The sequence below is a fragment of the Stegostoma tigrinum genome, chromosome 10, assembly GCF_030684315.1.
Source record: "Stegostoma tigrinum isolate sSteTig4 chromosome 10, sSteTig4.hap1, whole genome shotgun sequence".
Taxonomy (NCBI): Eukaryota; Metazoa; Chordata; class Chondrichthyes; order Orectolobiformes; family Stegostomatidae; genus Stegostoma; species Stegostoma tigrinum.
The window spans coordinates 49,318,711-49,335,574 of NC_081363.1; the positions used below are offsets into that span (position 1 = coordinate 49,318,711).

General features: G+C 40.1%; 1 protein-coding gene across 2 annotated transcripts in view; it reads right to left on the reverse strand.

Moving 5' to 3' along the window:
* Positions 1–16,864, reverse strand: part of exoc5 (exocyst complex component 5) — a 72,533-nt gene that overhangs the window by 47,771 nt on the left and 7,898 nt on the right. The window contains exons 2-3 of one of the 2 annotated variants that reach the window (XM_048538254.2): positions 7,802–7,896; positions 4,850–4,997 (exon numbers count right to left, since the gene is read on the reverse strand). In XM_048538254.2, coding sequence (XP_048394211.2) covers positions 4,850–4,997; positions 7,802–7,896 — 243 coding nt within the window. Of the gene's footprint in view, positions 1–4,849; positions 4,998–7,801; positions 7,914–16,864 lie in introns of both variants that reach the window. The other variant, XM_048538255.2, reaches the window with a different exon arrangement.

Genomic DNA, 16,864 nt, shown 5'->3' on the forward strand with positions numbered 1-16,864 from the left:
GATCATTCTATCACTTACTGCTTATGCTGTTTGGCATATATTGTAGCTATACCAAGATGACACCTCATTTTTAGTGTGTGGGGTGCTGCTCCTGGCATGGCCTCCTACACTCTCCATTAAACCAGGGTTGATGGTAATGGTTGAGTGGCAGATATGTCAGGCCATGAGTTTACAGATTGTGTTAAGAGTTCAATTCTGCAGCTGTTGATGGCCCAGAGCGCCTCATGGATGCCCAGTCTCAAGTTACTAGATCTATTCAAAGTCTGCCCCATTTAGCACAGTGATACTGTCACACAAAATGGAGGGTATTCTCAATGTGAAGGCAGGGCTTCATCTCCATAAGGGCTATACGGTGTTCACACTGACCACTACTGTCATGGGCAAATGTGCCTGCAGATTAATAAGGATGAAGTCAAGTATGTTTTTCACTCTTGTTGGTTCCCTTAACACCTGCCGCAGACTCTGTCCAGCGACTATGGTCTTCAAGGCGCAACCAACTCAATAAGTAGTATTGACGCTGAGGCTGTTTTGGTGGTGGACAGCAAAAACCCTCACCAAGGGGATATTTTGTATCCTTGCTACCATCAGTATTTCCTCCAAGTGTCGCTCAACATGCAGGAGAACTGATTCATCAGTTGAGGGAATAAGGTACATGGCAATCAGCAGGAGATTTCTTTGCCTATGTTTAAACTGAAAATATGAGATTTCATGGGTCCCAGAGTCAATGTTGAGGATTCCCATGTCAACTCCCTCCCAACAATATACCATTATCTGCTTGGTCCGTTCTGCCAATGGGGCAGGATACGTCTTGGGACGTTTGAAGCTATGGCCAAGTCAGGCTGTTGCTTGACTATCTGTCAGACAGCTCTCCCAACTCTGGTACTAGTCCCTAGATGTTAGTAAGGCAGTCTGTGCAGAGTTGACAGGGCTGTTTTTGCTATGTCTTTTCTGGTGCCAAGAGGTCCAGCCGGTTTTATTTGTTTGTCAAGGCTTGGTAGAGGCTGATACAAAACGGGTGGCTTGCTAGGCCGTTCCGGATGGCAGTTGAAAGTCAACTATACTGTCTTGATTTCGGAATCACACATAGGCTAGACCAGATGAAGATGGCAAATTTCCTTCCCTGAAGGAAGCCAGATGGGTTTTCTGACAATCGACAGTGGTTTCATGGTCATCAGCAGATTCATAATTCCAGATTTTTTTATCCAAATACAAATTCCACCATCTGCTGTGGCAGGATTCAAACCTGGGTCCCCAGAGCATTAGCTGAGTTCCTAGATTAATAGTGGAGCAATAATACACTTGGCCATCACCATTCCTCTGAAAAGGCCACACAATTAAGAGCATAGGTTCACCAGAATGGTGTCCGAAATTTGCCATAAGAGATGACAGCAAAAACAATTGCACTGGTGTAAAGAAGCTGAGAAGTTTAAGGCAACTTTCCTTAAAAGTTGTTAAAATCGTAAATCTTCAAAGTCCTCAGGCAAGGATAACTTCCTTTGGTTGATGAATCAGTGGGAAGGAATCAATTAAAAATGTCATTAAAAATATTGAAGATGGATTATTACAAATTTATGAGCACAGTTACTGGAGCATGGGTTGCTCTGCAGCAGGGGATAGTTGAAGCAGAGACAATTGAATTCATTAAGGAAAAACAGATAAAGCAAAAAGCAGGTATATAATTCAGTTGCTCACAAAGTGCTGGCACAGACATGATGGGTAATAAATCCCTGCATTTTAACTGCTACAAAGATGAAGATTGAATAAAGGACGAATACCAAACTGAGGTTGTAGATCATTCACCTTTATAAGAACTAATACCACAATTCTGTCAATACATTCCTTGCAGAGTGTGTTCAATTTCAACTAATGTTCATTTTCAAAAAACCATCTTCCTTCTAATCAGTCTAAACAAAAAAGATGCTGTAGTGAACTACAGCATAATAATTGGTATATGTAAGTATAATAATGTAAGGACAGTGTCTTTTTATTTTTGTGTTTTTAAAAACTGTGGACTGAAATGAGGGAAAAAATAGTTTCCAACAAAAAGAAAATCAATGTTTGAAAGAATGGCTGCAGTTTTGAAAGCAATAAGCCCAATACCCATGGCAGGCATTGTAAACAACTGTTTGAACAAGCAGTTTTCAGACTGCAGACAATCGCACCAAGAGTACGTACTGATGCAGCTCTTAGAGGCATCAAGAAGTCAACTGATCTGTAGGCGAGCGACTAATGAGACACCTGTTCTTCGAAAATTGAAATTGTTTACCAGGTAGCTGAGTAAATTGTAGCTAAAAACATAGCAAAAGTAGGCAGATCTTTTCCCAGCCCAGAAGCTGCCTCATCTCTGCATTCAAAACTTAGTTTAAAGCTAAAGAAAACCTGTTAACTTTCTTATCAGCTGTGATTTTTAACCAAATAAATCAGGCATTTTCCAAGTGAATCAGTGACTTCTAACAAACCAGAAGGATTGAGAGAAACATCTCCAAAACAAGCAGTCTAGCCAACTGCAAAACGACCATCCCAACATTAAAACTAGGAAGCAAAGACCCCACCTCTAACTCTCCACATTTTCTACCTCCGTAATTAATCTACTTGGCAAGCAATACTCTCATAATGCAGCCACATAACGATTAATCGCAAATCCTTCCAACATATAGGGAGGAAGTAAGAGACAGTGATATTCCTGGTCAGCCATATCTAAAGCTCATTATCCAAAGCTCCAGATTATAACATGCATTTGATCAAGTACATATCATCAGCACAACAACTCACTGAGTGATCTGTAACACCACCACCACCAGCATGTGGCTTCACAGCAGGCAGATCAACTGTAGACAAGATCTCATCCTTAAGTCAGTTAAGGTTGGGAAGAACACCAAATTATGATTGCAGTTTACTATTCTGGATCTCTTAGAAGCATATGACACTAGAAACAATATTATATCCCTCCTAGGTACCAGACAAAACTGGTATCCACCAACCTTCTCAGGATTCATCCAACATCTCCATGATTAGGTTTCCAGCATTAGTCAGCAATTATACCATCTCAGTCTGTTTCACGATCAAGAATGGAGTGCAACAGGGCTGTACCTTGGCCCCTAAACTGTCGTATATCCTTTTTATCTGTTCTTCTAAACTATACTTTCCTGACCAACATCAAAGCAATGTACTTCCACACGTGTTCAGATGGGAAACTCCTCAGCTTATCAAGAATAAAAACCAACACAAAAGCACATCATGCCCTGGTCAGACAATTCCTGATTGCAACAATATGGTGACATAAGTTACAAGCAGCAACGCACCATCAGTTTAACATGTATTCAGAAGTTCCAAAGTAGATGCAAGTTCAGCAAAAAAAAAGGTGTCACAGATCACCACACACCATCGACAAGGGGCAATTTCTGGTGTGGTACCTGTGGCAGATTTCATTATCCTAGAATCGACTTGTTCAATCAAAAGTGCAGATGACACCATTTGATCTCAACAAATGAGGTTACAATCTCAACATTTTCCTGTTATGTGGACGATATATTTCTTAAACAATGGAAATGTAAAGTTAGAGTGGAGTCACTTACCATTTGTCTGGGATTTTACTACTGTTCAGTACAATGGAACTATAAACTTCTCTTCCACTTCTAACTGATTCCTGCACATTGCTGACACTGTACCTTTATAGCTTTTCCTTAGCAGTTAACAAACAACCACGCCCCTCCATGACAATCAATGGCATTACCATTACTGAATCCCCCACATTGAAGAACCTGGATGCTACCATTGACAGAAATTGATCAGAAAAAACTGTACGAATACAGTGAATGGAAATTTTTCGGTAAATAACTGAGCTCTTGACTCCCTAGTATCTGTCCACATTTACAAGGCACAAGTCAGGAATGTGGTGGAACACCCCCCACCTGCCTGGATAGGTACAACTCCAAGAGTACTCTAGAAGCTCAACACTATCCAGGGCAAAGCTATTTGCTCAATGAGCACACCATTCACCATCTTCAAAATTCACACACTCTAACACCAATGGATACTGACAACAGTGAGTACCATGTACAAGACGCACCAAAGCTCATTCAAAAGGACGTTCCAGACCCCTAACTTCTATCTAGAAGGATACAGGCACCATGGGAATATGGCCACCTACAAGTTTCCTTCCAAGCCACACATTATCCTGAATTGAAACTGTGTTGGGTTAAAGCCCTGAGGCACCTTTCCCAAAAGCAAAGTGAATGTACCTGCACCACGTGGACTGTAGTGGTTCAAGGCGGCAGCTCTCCATCACTTTCTTCAGGTCAATAAATGGTGGCATGGTTAGCAATGCCAGCATCCAGTGTAAGAAATATATGAACATTTGTCATCTAATAGTTTGATGATTGTTGCATTGCATGTTTCATTACAATTACCTTGATAGCAGTGGCACCAGGTACTACGTGTACTATTCAGATTGATGGGTATGGTGTTGAAACTAGACAAAAATGCGTTATGGCAATCAATGTGGCCACTCTGTAAAAGAGACCACTAGAGTTAAATCTTATAAATCATGCCTCTATCAATTGAAGGTGTTATAATAAAGACAATGTTGCATACAAATGCTTTGCTACATGAATTCAATAAACACGAATTTAAAACTGGAAACAAAGGGAATTAGTCATTGCAATTGCACAGTTAGTGGCAAAGCTTGCTGTACTCAACAAATATACTGATACAAGTGCAGTGATTTTCTTTGTGAAAAGTACAAGTTTTAAAAATCAAAATCACTTTCAGCCTGGTTGGTTGAAATGCACTGTACTTTAAAATACAGCATTTTCAATCCAACACAAAATTCCAATGATACTCTACCAACCTGGTTGCTTTTCTGTAATTCTTGAACCTTTCTGGCAAACTCCTTGGCTTCCTTCTGGCATTGTTGCTCCAGTTTTTCCACTCTCCTCTGAATGCGTTCATCCAACATCTTCAGCTCCTCAATGTGATTGACAAATTCTTCCAAAAGCCTATTGCATAAAAGTATATTCATCCAATGTTAAATACCAGTTTTCAACCACCATATTAACAATCACTGCTTCTTCCACATTTTAACAACCTTACTATGGATAAATGTAACAACATTATGGCCTTGACTATAGATTGGCTCAAGAGTGGCAAAACAGCATTGCATCCCTCACAACTACCCTGCCTGGCTAGATTAGTCGTGACCTGCCTCAACTGAATAACAGCAGTGGCAGTTAGCCAATATCACTACATCAAACACCTGTCTCCTCATTACTACAACTCACTCTTTACTATTCTCCAAACTGCGTCTAAATCTCCCTCACTATCTGCGAGTGAATGCTCATTTTCTCCTTCAACTCCTGTCATATTTCCTCCAACTGAATTCAGTTTACTAAAATCAAAAGTAGTGTTTTCTGCAATTATGACATGTAACTTTTTCCCTCCTTAATCAGTGTGTCAGTGCTTGCATAGTCATTTAGACCATTCTGCTCTAACATCACTGTTCTATCTTGGTCAGTGGGGTTTTCCACGCTTTAATCAACATTACGCTCCGTGGTTAGCACTGCTGGCTAACAGCGTCAGGGACCCAGGTTCGATTCCAGCCTTGGACAACTGTCTGTGTGGAATTTGCACATTCTCTCCGTATCTGCATGGGTTTCCTCCCACGGTCCAAAGATTTGCAGATTAGATGGACTGGCTCTGCTAAATTGCCCATAGTATTGCAGATGTGTAGATTAAATGGGTTATGGGGAGTGGGTCTTGGTCTGGGCAGAATGCCGAGGGTCAGTACGGACTTGTTGGGCCAAAGGGCCTGTCTCCACACTGTAGGGATTCTGTATATATATATTATTTACCCATTCATTGTCCTACCCATACAGTCACCTCTGGAATTTCTCAAGTTTCTATCCTTGATCCACTCCTCTCACTTCCAGGTCAGCTCGTAGCAAGGCTATCCAAGATTATTCAGCCAGCTTCCAAATCTATTCTGATAACACTCAGCATGCCCTCTATAGGAGCCACACTGCTTGTGCTGTCTAACTGCATACCCAAAAGAGAACTTCAAGTGAGGTACAATTTGTTTCAGTTAAACTCTCACGAAACCAGAGCCGTTATTACACCTTGCCACAATCTCCATACTTTTTGCCAATGGTTCCATCCCTTTCCCTCACCTGTCTCACACATCTGGAATTAAAACTGTTTGCCAACTTTACATTTATTCATTTCCAAACTGAGTTCCTGTCTCTAAAAGTTTATTACAAGAGCACTCCCTACACTTTTATCAGAGTTGACCTCCACTTCACCTTAGTTCAGCTAGCCACGAGACTCAATTATTTTAGATGATCTCATCACGAGCCTGCCATCCCCCTCCATACTGTGCAAACTTTAGTTCATCTAAAAATCTTCTGACTGTATCATACACTTCAAATCCTGCTCACCGATCACTCCTACCCTTGCTGAACTACATATCCTCTCCATCAACTTAAAATTCTTCCATTGTGCTGTTTTCTCATGCTATTATCCCCCTCTAACTTGCTTTAGCTCTACAACTCTTCAAAAATCCATCTTTCAGATACTGGCTATTCCGCATCCTTTCCCACCATGGCTTTGTCTCATCCCACTCGTCCCTATATTTTAAAAATTCTATCCATGAATTCTTTTTCCAACAGTATTATTCTCAAAAAACTAACCAAGAACAGACCTCTTTGATTATTACTTATTCAGCTCTTTGGTCCTGGCTTAACAACAGTAATCTCCTTGTCAGCCTATTCCTTTCATCTCTCTGTCTGGGCTTCATCGCCAGTTATTTGATCACTACCTCCTCCTCTTTCTATTCTGCACCATGTCCAACCCTACTCTGCCTTGACCATAAATACCTTATTTCCCAAACTGCTAACAGTTCTGATGAAGTGTCACCAGACTCCTGTGTATGTCCAGTGATTTGTTTTGCTGGATTTTCTCTTTTTTTGGAGATGGCTACTGTCTAGCTTTAGTGACATGCATTTTACTTGGCACTCACCAGTCCAAGCCTGAATGTTATTCGCATCTTGCTGCTCAAGTATTTCAGAAGTTCCGAATAGTGAACACTGTACAATTGTTAGCAAATGTCCACATTTCTGACCTTCTAATAGAGGCAATGTTATTGATGATGTACCTGAAGCTGGTGAGATAGAACACCGTGGCAGCAGTTACTCTGGGTCACATCCGGAGACTAAGATGATTAGTCTCCAAAAATCAGAACCATCTTCCACTATGCGACGTGTGGCTCCAACCAACAGAACGTCTGTACCTCCAATTCTCAGCGACTTCAATTTTGCTAGCACCACTTGACGTCAAAATCAGTTGAATGCTGCCTTGATGTCAGGAACTGCTTCTAATGCATTTATATCTTTTCTTAAATAAGGAGATCAAAAACGTACACAATATTCTAGACGTGGTGTCACTAATGTTCTATATAACTGCAACGAAACACTTAGTTTTAAAAGAAAATTCCAATCCCAAAACCAATAATTTAAAACACAACCACCTTCCCAGACTGCATATTATACATACACATATTTGAGTACCAGATGGCATATAATGGTATCAAAACCACTAGTTTATCAAATACTCTGAGGTCTTCCAGTTTGTCGTTGCATAGTCTAAAACTAGCTACTTCATGAACCAGGATTAAAAGCATCCATTGGATTAGAACAGTATGCATAACACACAGATTTCTCTATTACTCTTAAATTACAGCACACAAAGGAAGTGCACCATTCCTGAAATAGTTTGAGTTGAACTGATAACTGCCATTAATAGACAGTACCTTTTTGGATCAAAGGCTTCTGCACCACCTTTGGAGCCGCCACCTGGTGTCCTCCATGCTAAACGTTCAATGTACTCATCAACATCAAAAGGTTCCTGGAAAGAAAATAACTCTGTAACAAAACAATTTTGAACAGTCAAATACATGTAATTTACATGAATAAAAATAACTGCACAACTGATCAGGATAAATTGGACACTCAAAAAGTTTTACGACAAAACATTCAGAGAACTTCCATATCAGCAAATATTGATATTTTGATGGTTGTTTCCTATTAACGCAATATTATCAGCCGAACCAGAGGTCACTTCCACAGAGGTCACTTCCACAGAGGTCACTTCCACAGAGGTCACTTCCACAGAGGTCACTTCCACAGAGGTCACTTCCACAGAGGTCACTTCCACAGAGGTCACTTCCACAGAGGTCACTTCCACAGAGGTCACTTCCACAGAGGTCACTTCCACAGAGGTCACTTCATAATATTCTTACACAAAAGTAGCCTAAATTTATATTGCCCTTGTTGGGGTAACATATCCCAAGGTGCCTCACAGGGGTGCTATTAAACAAAATTTTGCCCTAAACTACATAAGCCAAGTGCAGTCGACCAAAAGTCATGTCAAAGCTAGGTATTAAGAGGCATATTTAAAAAGAGGGGGGGCCAAAGACACAGTGTAGAGGCCTGGAACTTCAGATCTAAAATATACACATCTGAGTTAACACAATTTTGAGTAGGTAAATGCAAGTTACTTGTATTCAATAGCTGTGCAGGTGAAAATGTCTGTGTTCATGACTTTAGACAAATTATTCTGACATAGGCATGGCATGAAATTGCCATAGAGACTGCTGTTTCACATGCATCATATCACCCGAGTATATGCATGTATATTTTGAACATCAAAGTTATTTTGTACTTTCATTTAAGTTCAACATTCAAACAAAAAGGAATAATTAACAGCAGCAAATGTAATTTTGCACTAGTCTTCATGCTGTTGCTGCAGCATCTGAGTATTGAGCACAAAATATTTATAAATTATTTTTAAAATGACAACTTATAATTCTGGGCCACATTTCACTGATTGTGTAATTTTTATGCTTGCACAAAAATTCACTGCAATTTCTAACCACTTCAAATCTTGCTCACAGAAGTGCTCAAGTGGCATTGCTATCTCAAGTTTCTCCACTCACCCAGTCTAACCTATACCCATTCTCTCAGGCACATACTAACCATATATATAACCAATGCATAGCATTGAAAACCTGTTGACAAGATGGATGCTGCAGTTTGCTGACCCGAAATTTACCCAGCACAGGCTGAATGCCAACTCTCTACTTCCCCACCCTGGACCATGACTTGCTGTTCAGTGATGGAGTCATCATTTGAGAGATGTTTTTGACATTACCTGCTCTGAAGATCTTTGCTTCACAGCCACCAACCTCACTCCCAAGCCTTGATCCCATCAGCTTCTCAAACACAAGCAGGACTGCCCTGACAGACCTATTGTTTCTGTTCTTTTCCCACAGTACAAATTTTCCTTTCTTGACTATCTATTCATTCTTCTCCATCCAGCTTTTACCTAATTTCACATTTACAAGTGGCTCTTCTGATGTCCCCTGCTAATTTTGAACAGTTTTCCCAACTTCCCTAACTGTCACCGTGACATCAAATCTCCGGCATCGTTATTGCCCAATAAGACAGTCTGAGAGTCCTCTGCTTCTTCTAAGTACACACATTCAACCAATCACTATCACCACCCAACTTGGCCAAGATAGACTTGTTCTCACCTTTGACTAAATTCTCTATTTATCTCCAGGCACTTCCTCCAAATACTTCGTACTGTTTTGCGAACGTGTATGAGTTACAGGCATGCCTGTATTTTTAACTGGCTATGTGGTATATCTTCTGTTCCAGAACCACTCAGGTCTCCACCTCATCTCAGCTTACAATGAGTTTTTCCAATTACCATCCCCTTTTACTTTGTACTCTCTATCTTTTCAGCATTTAGTTTCTCCTGCCAATCACAGATCTTTAACTCTTGTTTCCACCCATTCCCTGCCAGTGCATATGCATTCGTCACATAGTCATTAACTTGCCCCTTCTGGTGATGCTGACAAGTCTGTCTCAAAACATGCAGCTCAAGTTATGACTTTTCTTCCCAGTATTTTACATTAGTCTGTCTGCCTATGCACAAACCAATTTTTGTGTTCAGCTGATGGAGTAAATTAAGAATTTTATCCTTATTCAATAGAATTATTAAATAACAAACCCGGCAAACCCGGCACTAAAAACAGCAACAGTTCCTTCCTTCAAAAGTACAATTAAATTTACATAGAAAGAAAGTGCAAAAGATTTCAAACCTGTGAGAAATTAGTCAGCCTAGCTTGATCTAGTAAGGTTTACTTTATGCCACTGGCTAAAATGTGAGCACACAAAGTTATTAGTGCATAAATCAAGGCTAGGGACTAAATTGACAACTTTTTGATACGACTGTGAATAGAAGAAAATTCTTTATCTTCTATGGATGATATTAAAAATTACTTGGTCGTCATCCTGGCTTCTTCACCCCCTCCCTATGATATAGCTGGAATGGAAGTGCTTTCACGAAACAATTCAGAGTCAATTTTGAAAAATTGTAAGGATGAGAGTTGGATGTGAGACATCGCTATAAATCACTGCAGTCCTTCTGTGACAGAGGAGTTATAAGTCATTTTAATGTGGAACTAAACCTATACATTATATACTTAGTTATGAACTGTCACAAAAGACCTTAACATGAAATCACAGAGGCAATCATATTTCTGGCAATATATTCAAAAGACCCTCATTCAAAAGGGGAAAAATTAGCAAATGGTAAAGGCAAATTACTGAAAACTGCAAAATAGTCGGCAAACTATTTCAACTATCCTGGGACTAAATTCAATGTGGAACATATTGAGGGTACAAGTTATTTTGTTAAATTATTTAGGAGAAACTTATTAGCCAGTACTCAACAAAACCAAATACTGGGGGCAGTATTAAACAGCAGTACCACATCCTGGACATTAGGTTTAGGGAATGAAATTTAAAAGATGGAAGTGCCATCACAGGGAGAGCATTTCAGTGAGAGCAATCATTATTTTTTGAGCTTTAAAATGGTTATGAAAAAGAATATCAAGAGAACAAAGGTAAGATGGGGTAAAGATGAATTTTACAAATCAGACATGGGATGTGGTAAAAGAACAAAAAGAGAACTACCGCACAGGAACAAGCTCTTCAGTCCTCCAAGCCTGTGCCAATCATCACGCCCTAACTAATCTAACAAGCAAACCTTTTGTCCTTATTCGGTCTGTATCTCTCTATTCCCTCCTTATTTACATAACTATCCCAGTGCTTCTTAAACGTCACCAATGTGCCTACTTCCACCACCTCTGGCAGTGCATAACAGACTCCTGGAACTCCATATGAAAAACTTCCTTCACATATCTCCCTTAAGCTTTTCCCCGTCGCACCTTGAAAGTCAGCCCTGGGGAAAAGCCTCTGACTATCCACCTGTCTATGCCTCTCATAGTTTTGTAGGTCTCTATTAGATCTCCTTTCAGCCGCCATCTTTCCAAAGAAAACAATCCTAATCTTTTTAACCTTTCCTCATAGCTAATGCCTTTGAGACCAGGCAACATCCTCGTGAGCCTTCTCTGCACTCTCTCCAAAGCTTCTACATCCTTCTGGCAGTGTTGGGACCAAAACTATACACAGTACTCCAAATGCAGCCTAACAACAGTTTTATATAGCTGCAACATGGTTTGCCAACTCTTGTACTCCATGTGCCAGCTGATGAAGGCAAGCATGCCATATGCCTTCTGAATCAACGTGGCCACCTATGTTGCCCCTTTTAGGGAACTGTGGACCTACACACCCTGATCTGTCTGAATGTTAAAGTTCCCAAGGGTTCTGCCATTTACAGTATAATTCACACCTAAATTTGATCGTCCGAAATGCATCACACCTCTGGATTAAACTCCATCTGACTTCTGTGCCCAAGTCGCCAATCTTTTACCTGTTGTATCCTTTCACAATCGTTGGCACTATCAGCAACTCCAATCTTCATACCATCTGCAAATTTGCTAATCAGACCATACGCATTTTCTTCCAGATCGTTTATAAATATTACAAGTGGAGGACCGAAGGCTGATCCCTGTTGAACACCAATAGTTACCGGTCTCCATTCTGAAAAACGCTGTTCCTCCGTTAACCTTCGTCTTCTACGAAGTTGATTGAAAACAAACACAATTGAAGATAAATATGTTTGACATCTGTCAAAGGTGTTCAGGGAAGAGATAAAGATGGTATAGAACAGGTACGTGCTCATTAAGAAACAGGGAATAAATCTTTGATCATAACACTGCTGCCCACTTCTTCATCTTATCAGATGTCAAAGTAGGATAAAGCAAAATAAAAGTTTGTTAGATGCCAAGAGCTCCATACCGCAGAAAAGAGAGGGGTATATACTGAGCAGGGATGAAAATTAAAAGGAAATTAGGATGTAAAAAGAGAGGGCATGAAAAAATATTATTAAGCAAACATCAAGGGACAACCAAATATTATTCTTCTGTGCATGAAGTAGTAGTACAATTTGAGAACCCAAAAGTAACTTGACTGTGGAGTCCCAAAACATGGGCCTGTTCTTAATGGATATTCTGGTACGGTCTTCACAGAGGTGTGTAGCAATATTGACTTTATAGTTAAGCAGCATCAGATAGGATAAACATATTGAGGAGGATAAACTAAGCAATTCAATATCCTGGAAAATGCATAACCAACAGACCAAGATTATGCACAACACCAGCCTAGAAAAGCAAGAAATGAAATAGTAAAGGTCTGACTACCACTTTCTAATCCTCTGGCTATAGCCTTGATGTCCAAAAACTGAACAACTGCAAATATTGTCACCGTTTAAAGAGGGAGGAGAGAACGGCCAAAGTAGTTACAGTTCAGTCAGTGTGGGAAAATTATTCTGAAGAAGTTAGAAAGGCATGGAATGATCAAGGACAGTCAGTATGGATTCTTCAATTGAATGGGCTTGACAAGGTGGAGATGGAATGGATTTTAATCCTGCAGGCAAGTCCAGAATTAAAATTTGGAGATACCCAAATAAGACAGAGATGGGCATTTTAATTTTCTTTCAGTGTGTTGATGCACTTTCAAACACTGCCACAAAATGCAGCAGAGGTGATGTCACTCAATACTTTTTAAAAGATGGAGACAGATTTGTTCCCTTGCCTAACAAGAATCTAAGGTTTTTGGGGATACATGGGAATGTGGAATTCAAACACAGATAAACAGCCATGACCATACTGAATTACAGAGTTGACTCAAAAGGATGATCAGCCTATTTCTGCTCCTAATGCGTTTACTTGCAAGTCACAGGTTGTCATGGCTAACTAACTTTATCAATTTTTGAAAGTAGGTTAATGAAGATGATGCATGTGATGCCAACCCCGGGGACTTTTGAAAGGATTTCGCAAAGGTTTCACATTGACAGATTAAATAGAAAACTGCAAGTTCATTGAATCTGACTGAAAATGGCAGGTCGTATCCAAAAATGACTCAGTGCCGGACAATAAAGGTATTTTTGTAAGTGGAAAGCTTCTTTCAGAGTGGCACACGGTATTAGTCCTCCACTGATTACATCAAAGATCAATTCTTTAGACTTGTGTTTTTGTGGATAGGATTCAGAAGTTGGAAGATAGTACAAAAATTGACCTTACCATTTACAGCAAGCAAGCTGTAGATTGCAGAAAGATATAATAGATCAGTCAACGGGCAGAAAAGTGCCTTCATTCTGCAGAATGTCCACTGGAGTAGTTCCAGATGTTTGGAGGGTGGCAATGTTATTCCCTTGTTCAAGAAAGAGAATAGGGATAATCCTGGGAATTACAGACCAGTCAGTTTTACTTCTGTGGTGGGAAAATTATTGGACAGGATTCCAAGCGATAGTGTTTATGATTATTTGGAAAAGCACAGTTTGATTAGAAATAGTCAGCATGGCTTTGAAGGGGGCAGATCATGCCTCACAAGTCTTATTGAATTCTTTAAGGATGTGACAAAACACATTGATGAAGTTCGAGCAGTAGATGTTGTCTATTTGAATTTTAGCAAGGCGTTTGGTAAGGTTTCCCAGGAAAGGCTCATTCTGAAATTAAAGGAGGCCTGGGATTCAGGAAAGATTTAACTGAGATGTACACAAAATGCAGAAGGACCCAGATAGGAATTTTAAAATATGCTTGTTAGCAGAGAGATCAATAATCAGGATTTTAAATTTAAAGTAACTATTTGAAAGATCAAAGGGAACAAAAGCAATATGTCAAAGAATGGCAGGCATCTGAAACTGTCTGAAAAAAGGATGGTAAAAGCAGAAACTATTCATATCTAAAAATGCTTAGAAACGTGTTCAAACTCCTCTAATTACTGGGTAATGGGCAAACAGTTGAACAGTGGAACTAGACTGGTTTACATTTTTTTAAACTAGCCAAGTTAGAATAGTCCAAATAGCCTCTTTGCGACCTCACTGTTTCACTATTTCATGCAATGATGCTGCACAGCTTCGTCGATCATTATAATAGCTCCTCAAAAAGAACTAACCCATTAAACCATAACCCACAACATTCTTCCAAGATGAGATTTTGTTTGGGAAATGGCAGAGAACATCTGCTCAACTTTAATTTTAATATTGTTTCTTCCAACCATATCCAACCAGTATATTGCATCTGAGATTGCATATAGGAAATCACTTCTTCCCCCCCCTCCCCTCAATTTCAACTACTGAATGAGTCAATACCAGAAACAACACTGGGCTTCGATTAATTTATTCAACTTATCCTGCCAATGAAAAAAAAAGAGATAATCCCCACTAAGAATCCCCAGTGATGGAGGATTAAAAAACAAACAAGCCAGGAACGGAAGGCACAAGCTTAAATCCTAGCTTGCCATGAGACCACTTGCTGAACGGTCCAATGTCTCACCATAAGAATGAATCTAACCACTTGCCTTTGACATTCAATTGCATTAGCACTGCTGAATCACCCACAATTAACATATTGTGGATCTTAATCAGGCCAGCCATGTGAATTCTGTGGCTAAGAGAACAGCTGAAAGGTTGGGACTCCTACATCAGTAACTCTCACCTTGATGAGCAAAACTTGTGCAGCATCTACACGGCACAAATCATGAATGCTCTCAACATGGCTGGATGAGTTCATCTGAGGCAATCGGTTTCACTCCCAAGCAATCGATTCTACTTACTACGCCTCATGCAAGGCAGGCGGTGCTTAATAGCTCAGGCAGAGAGAGTGTTTGGTAATTTCCCTACTCCCTGCAATGCCTCAATAATGCCTCTGCATGCTCCTGACAAAATCCCATGAAAACCTTCTCCATATTAGTCATTCACAAGTTGGGATCCTCCATGAATCATGAGGATGTTTGGTCTCTAGAGGGGGCTTTGAGGACATCCCCAACATGTTTCTACTGTACTTCTGGGAGTCTCTAGCCTTGACCAAGTTCCAAAAACTCAAACAACAGCAGATGTTGTAAATCAGAAACGAATACAGAAATTTCTGGAAAAGCTAAGCAGGTCTGGCAACACATGTGAAAAGAAATCAGAGTTAGTATTTTGGGTCAAGTGACACTTACAACTCTGAAGAAGGGTCAATCAACCCAAAACATGAATTCTGATTTCTCTCAACAGATGCTGCCAGACCTGCTGAGCTTTTCCAGCAATTTCTGTTTTGTTCTAAGTTGAACAGTTGCTTCAGAATCTAGTATCAGGCACATGAATGTGCCCTATCCAATGAAGCTAATTTTGGGTGATAGTGCCTCTACACTGGATAGATTGGTCTGGGAGAGGACACTGGTGTTGGACGATCTTCCAACAAGTTTGAAGGAGCAATGACAGTACTTGCTCATTGCTTTGAGGTGTCTGTTACAGGTTGTCCCATTCTCTGATGCAGTGCAGGGATGACTGCTGCCCAGCAAAACATCACTTTAGTCTCCAATTTATCTGCAAGTAATCTTTTTCTCACTTGTCTGAAAACTAAAATGGAACAATGGAGAGGATGAAGAATTTTGTCATCTATAACTACTTTCATAGAGATCCATCCCAAGATACAGACAACATGTCCTGAAAGTGTGCAGTTCCAACACTCAAGAAGCTCAATAACATCCAGGTCAAAGTAGCCTGCTTGATTGGCACTCTATCCATTAATCACTCATGCCCTTTGCCATCAATGCATAGTGGGAGCAGTACATGCCATTCACAAGATGCACTGCAGCAAGCTGCCACACCTCCAGAAACAGCACTTTCCAAACCCTTGGTCACAACTATCTTCAAGGCCAAAGATCGCAGATACATGGAAACACTACCACTAACTCTTCCCTTTGAAGCTACACACTACCCTGACTTGAAACAAAATTGCTGTTTCTTCACTGTCACTACAAATTCCTTGAGATCCCATTTCAACATCAATATGGATATATTTACACCAGATGAGCCATACTGGCTCAGTAGATAGCAGGTTGCGATCTTCTCAAGTGATACTAGGGATGGGCAACAAATGTTAGACTTGCCAAAAATGTTCATATTCCATGAAAAACTAATGGTGTACAAAACAAAGCAGTACTGAGACCAAGTTGAAAGTATCAAGTTTAAGGAATAGAGGAACAACAAGTAGAAAGGGAAGATAAAACAAATAGGAACTCCATGGTATGAAGTCATCTGTGACAAAATGACAAAAGGATAATGCTACAAGGGTAAATGGGGGATAGAAGTAGAGAAACAAAAGACATGTCAAAAGGAACCGTAAACGGAATTACTGACAGCTGTCATCCAAAAGCCAAAACACATCGGTCCAAAAGCTACAAAGTTTCAAAATGAAAGATAAAATTCTACCACTTGCTTGTATCAAGCTGATTGTGCATGGGTAGCTGAGGACAAAGTGGTTCGTTTCGGACTGGAGCTGAGAATTAGAATGACAGGCAACAAGATGCTTGAGCCTCAACCTTGTTAACCAAAAAGATGTTCTACAAAGTGAACA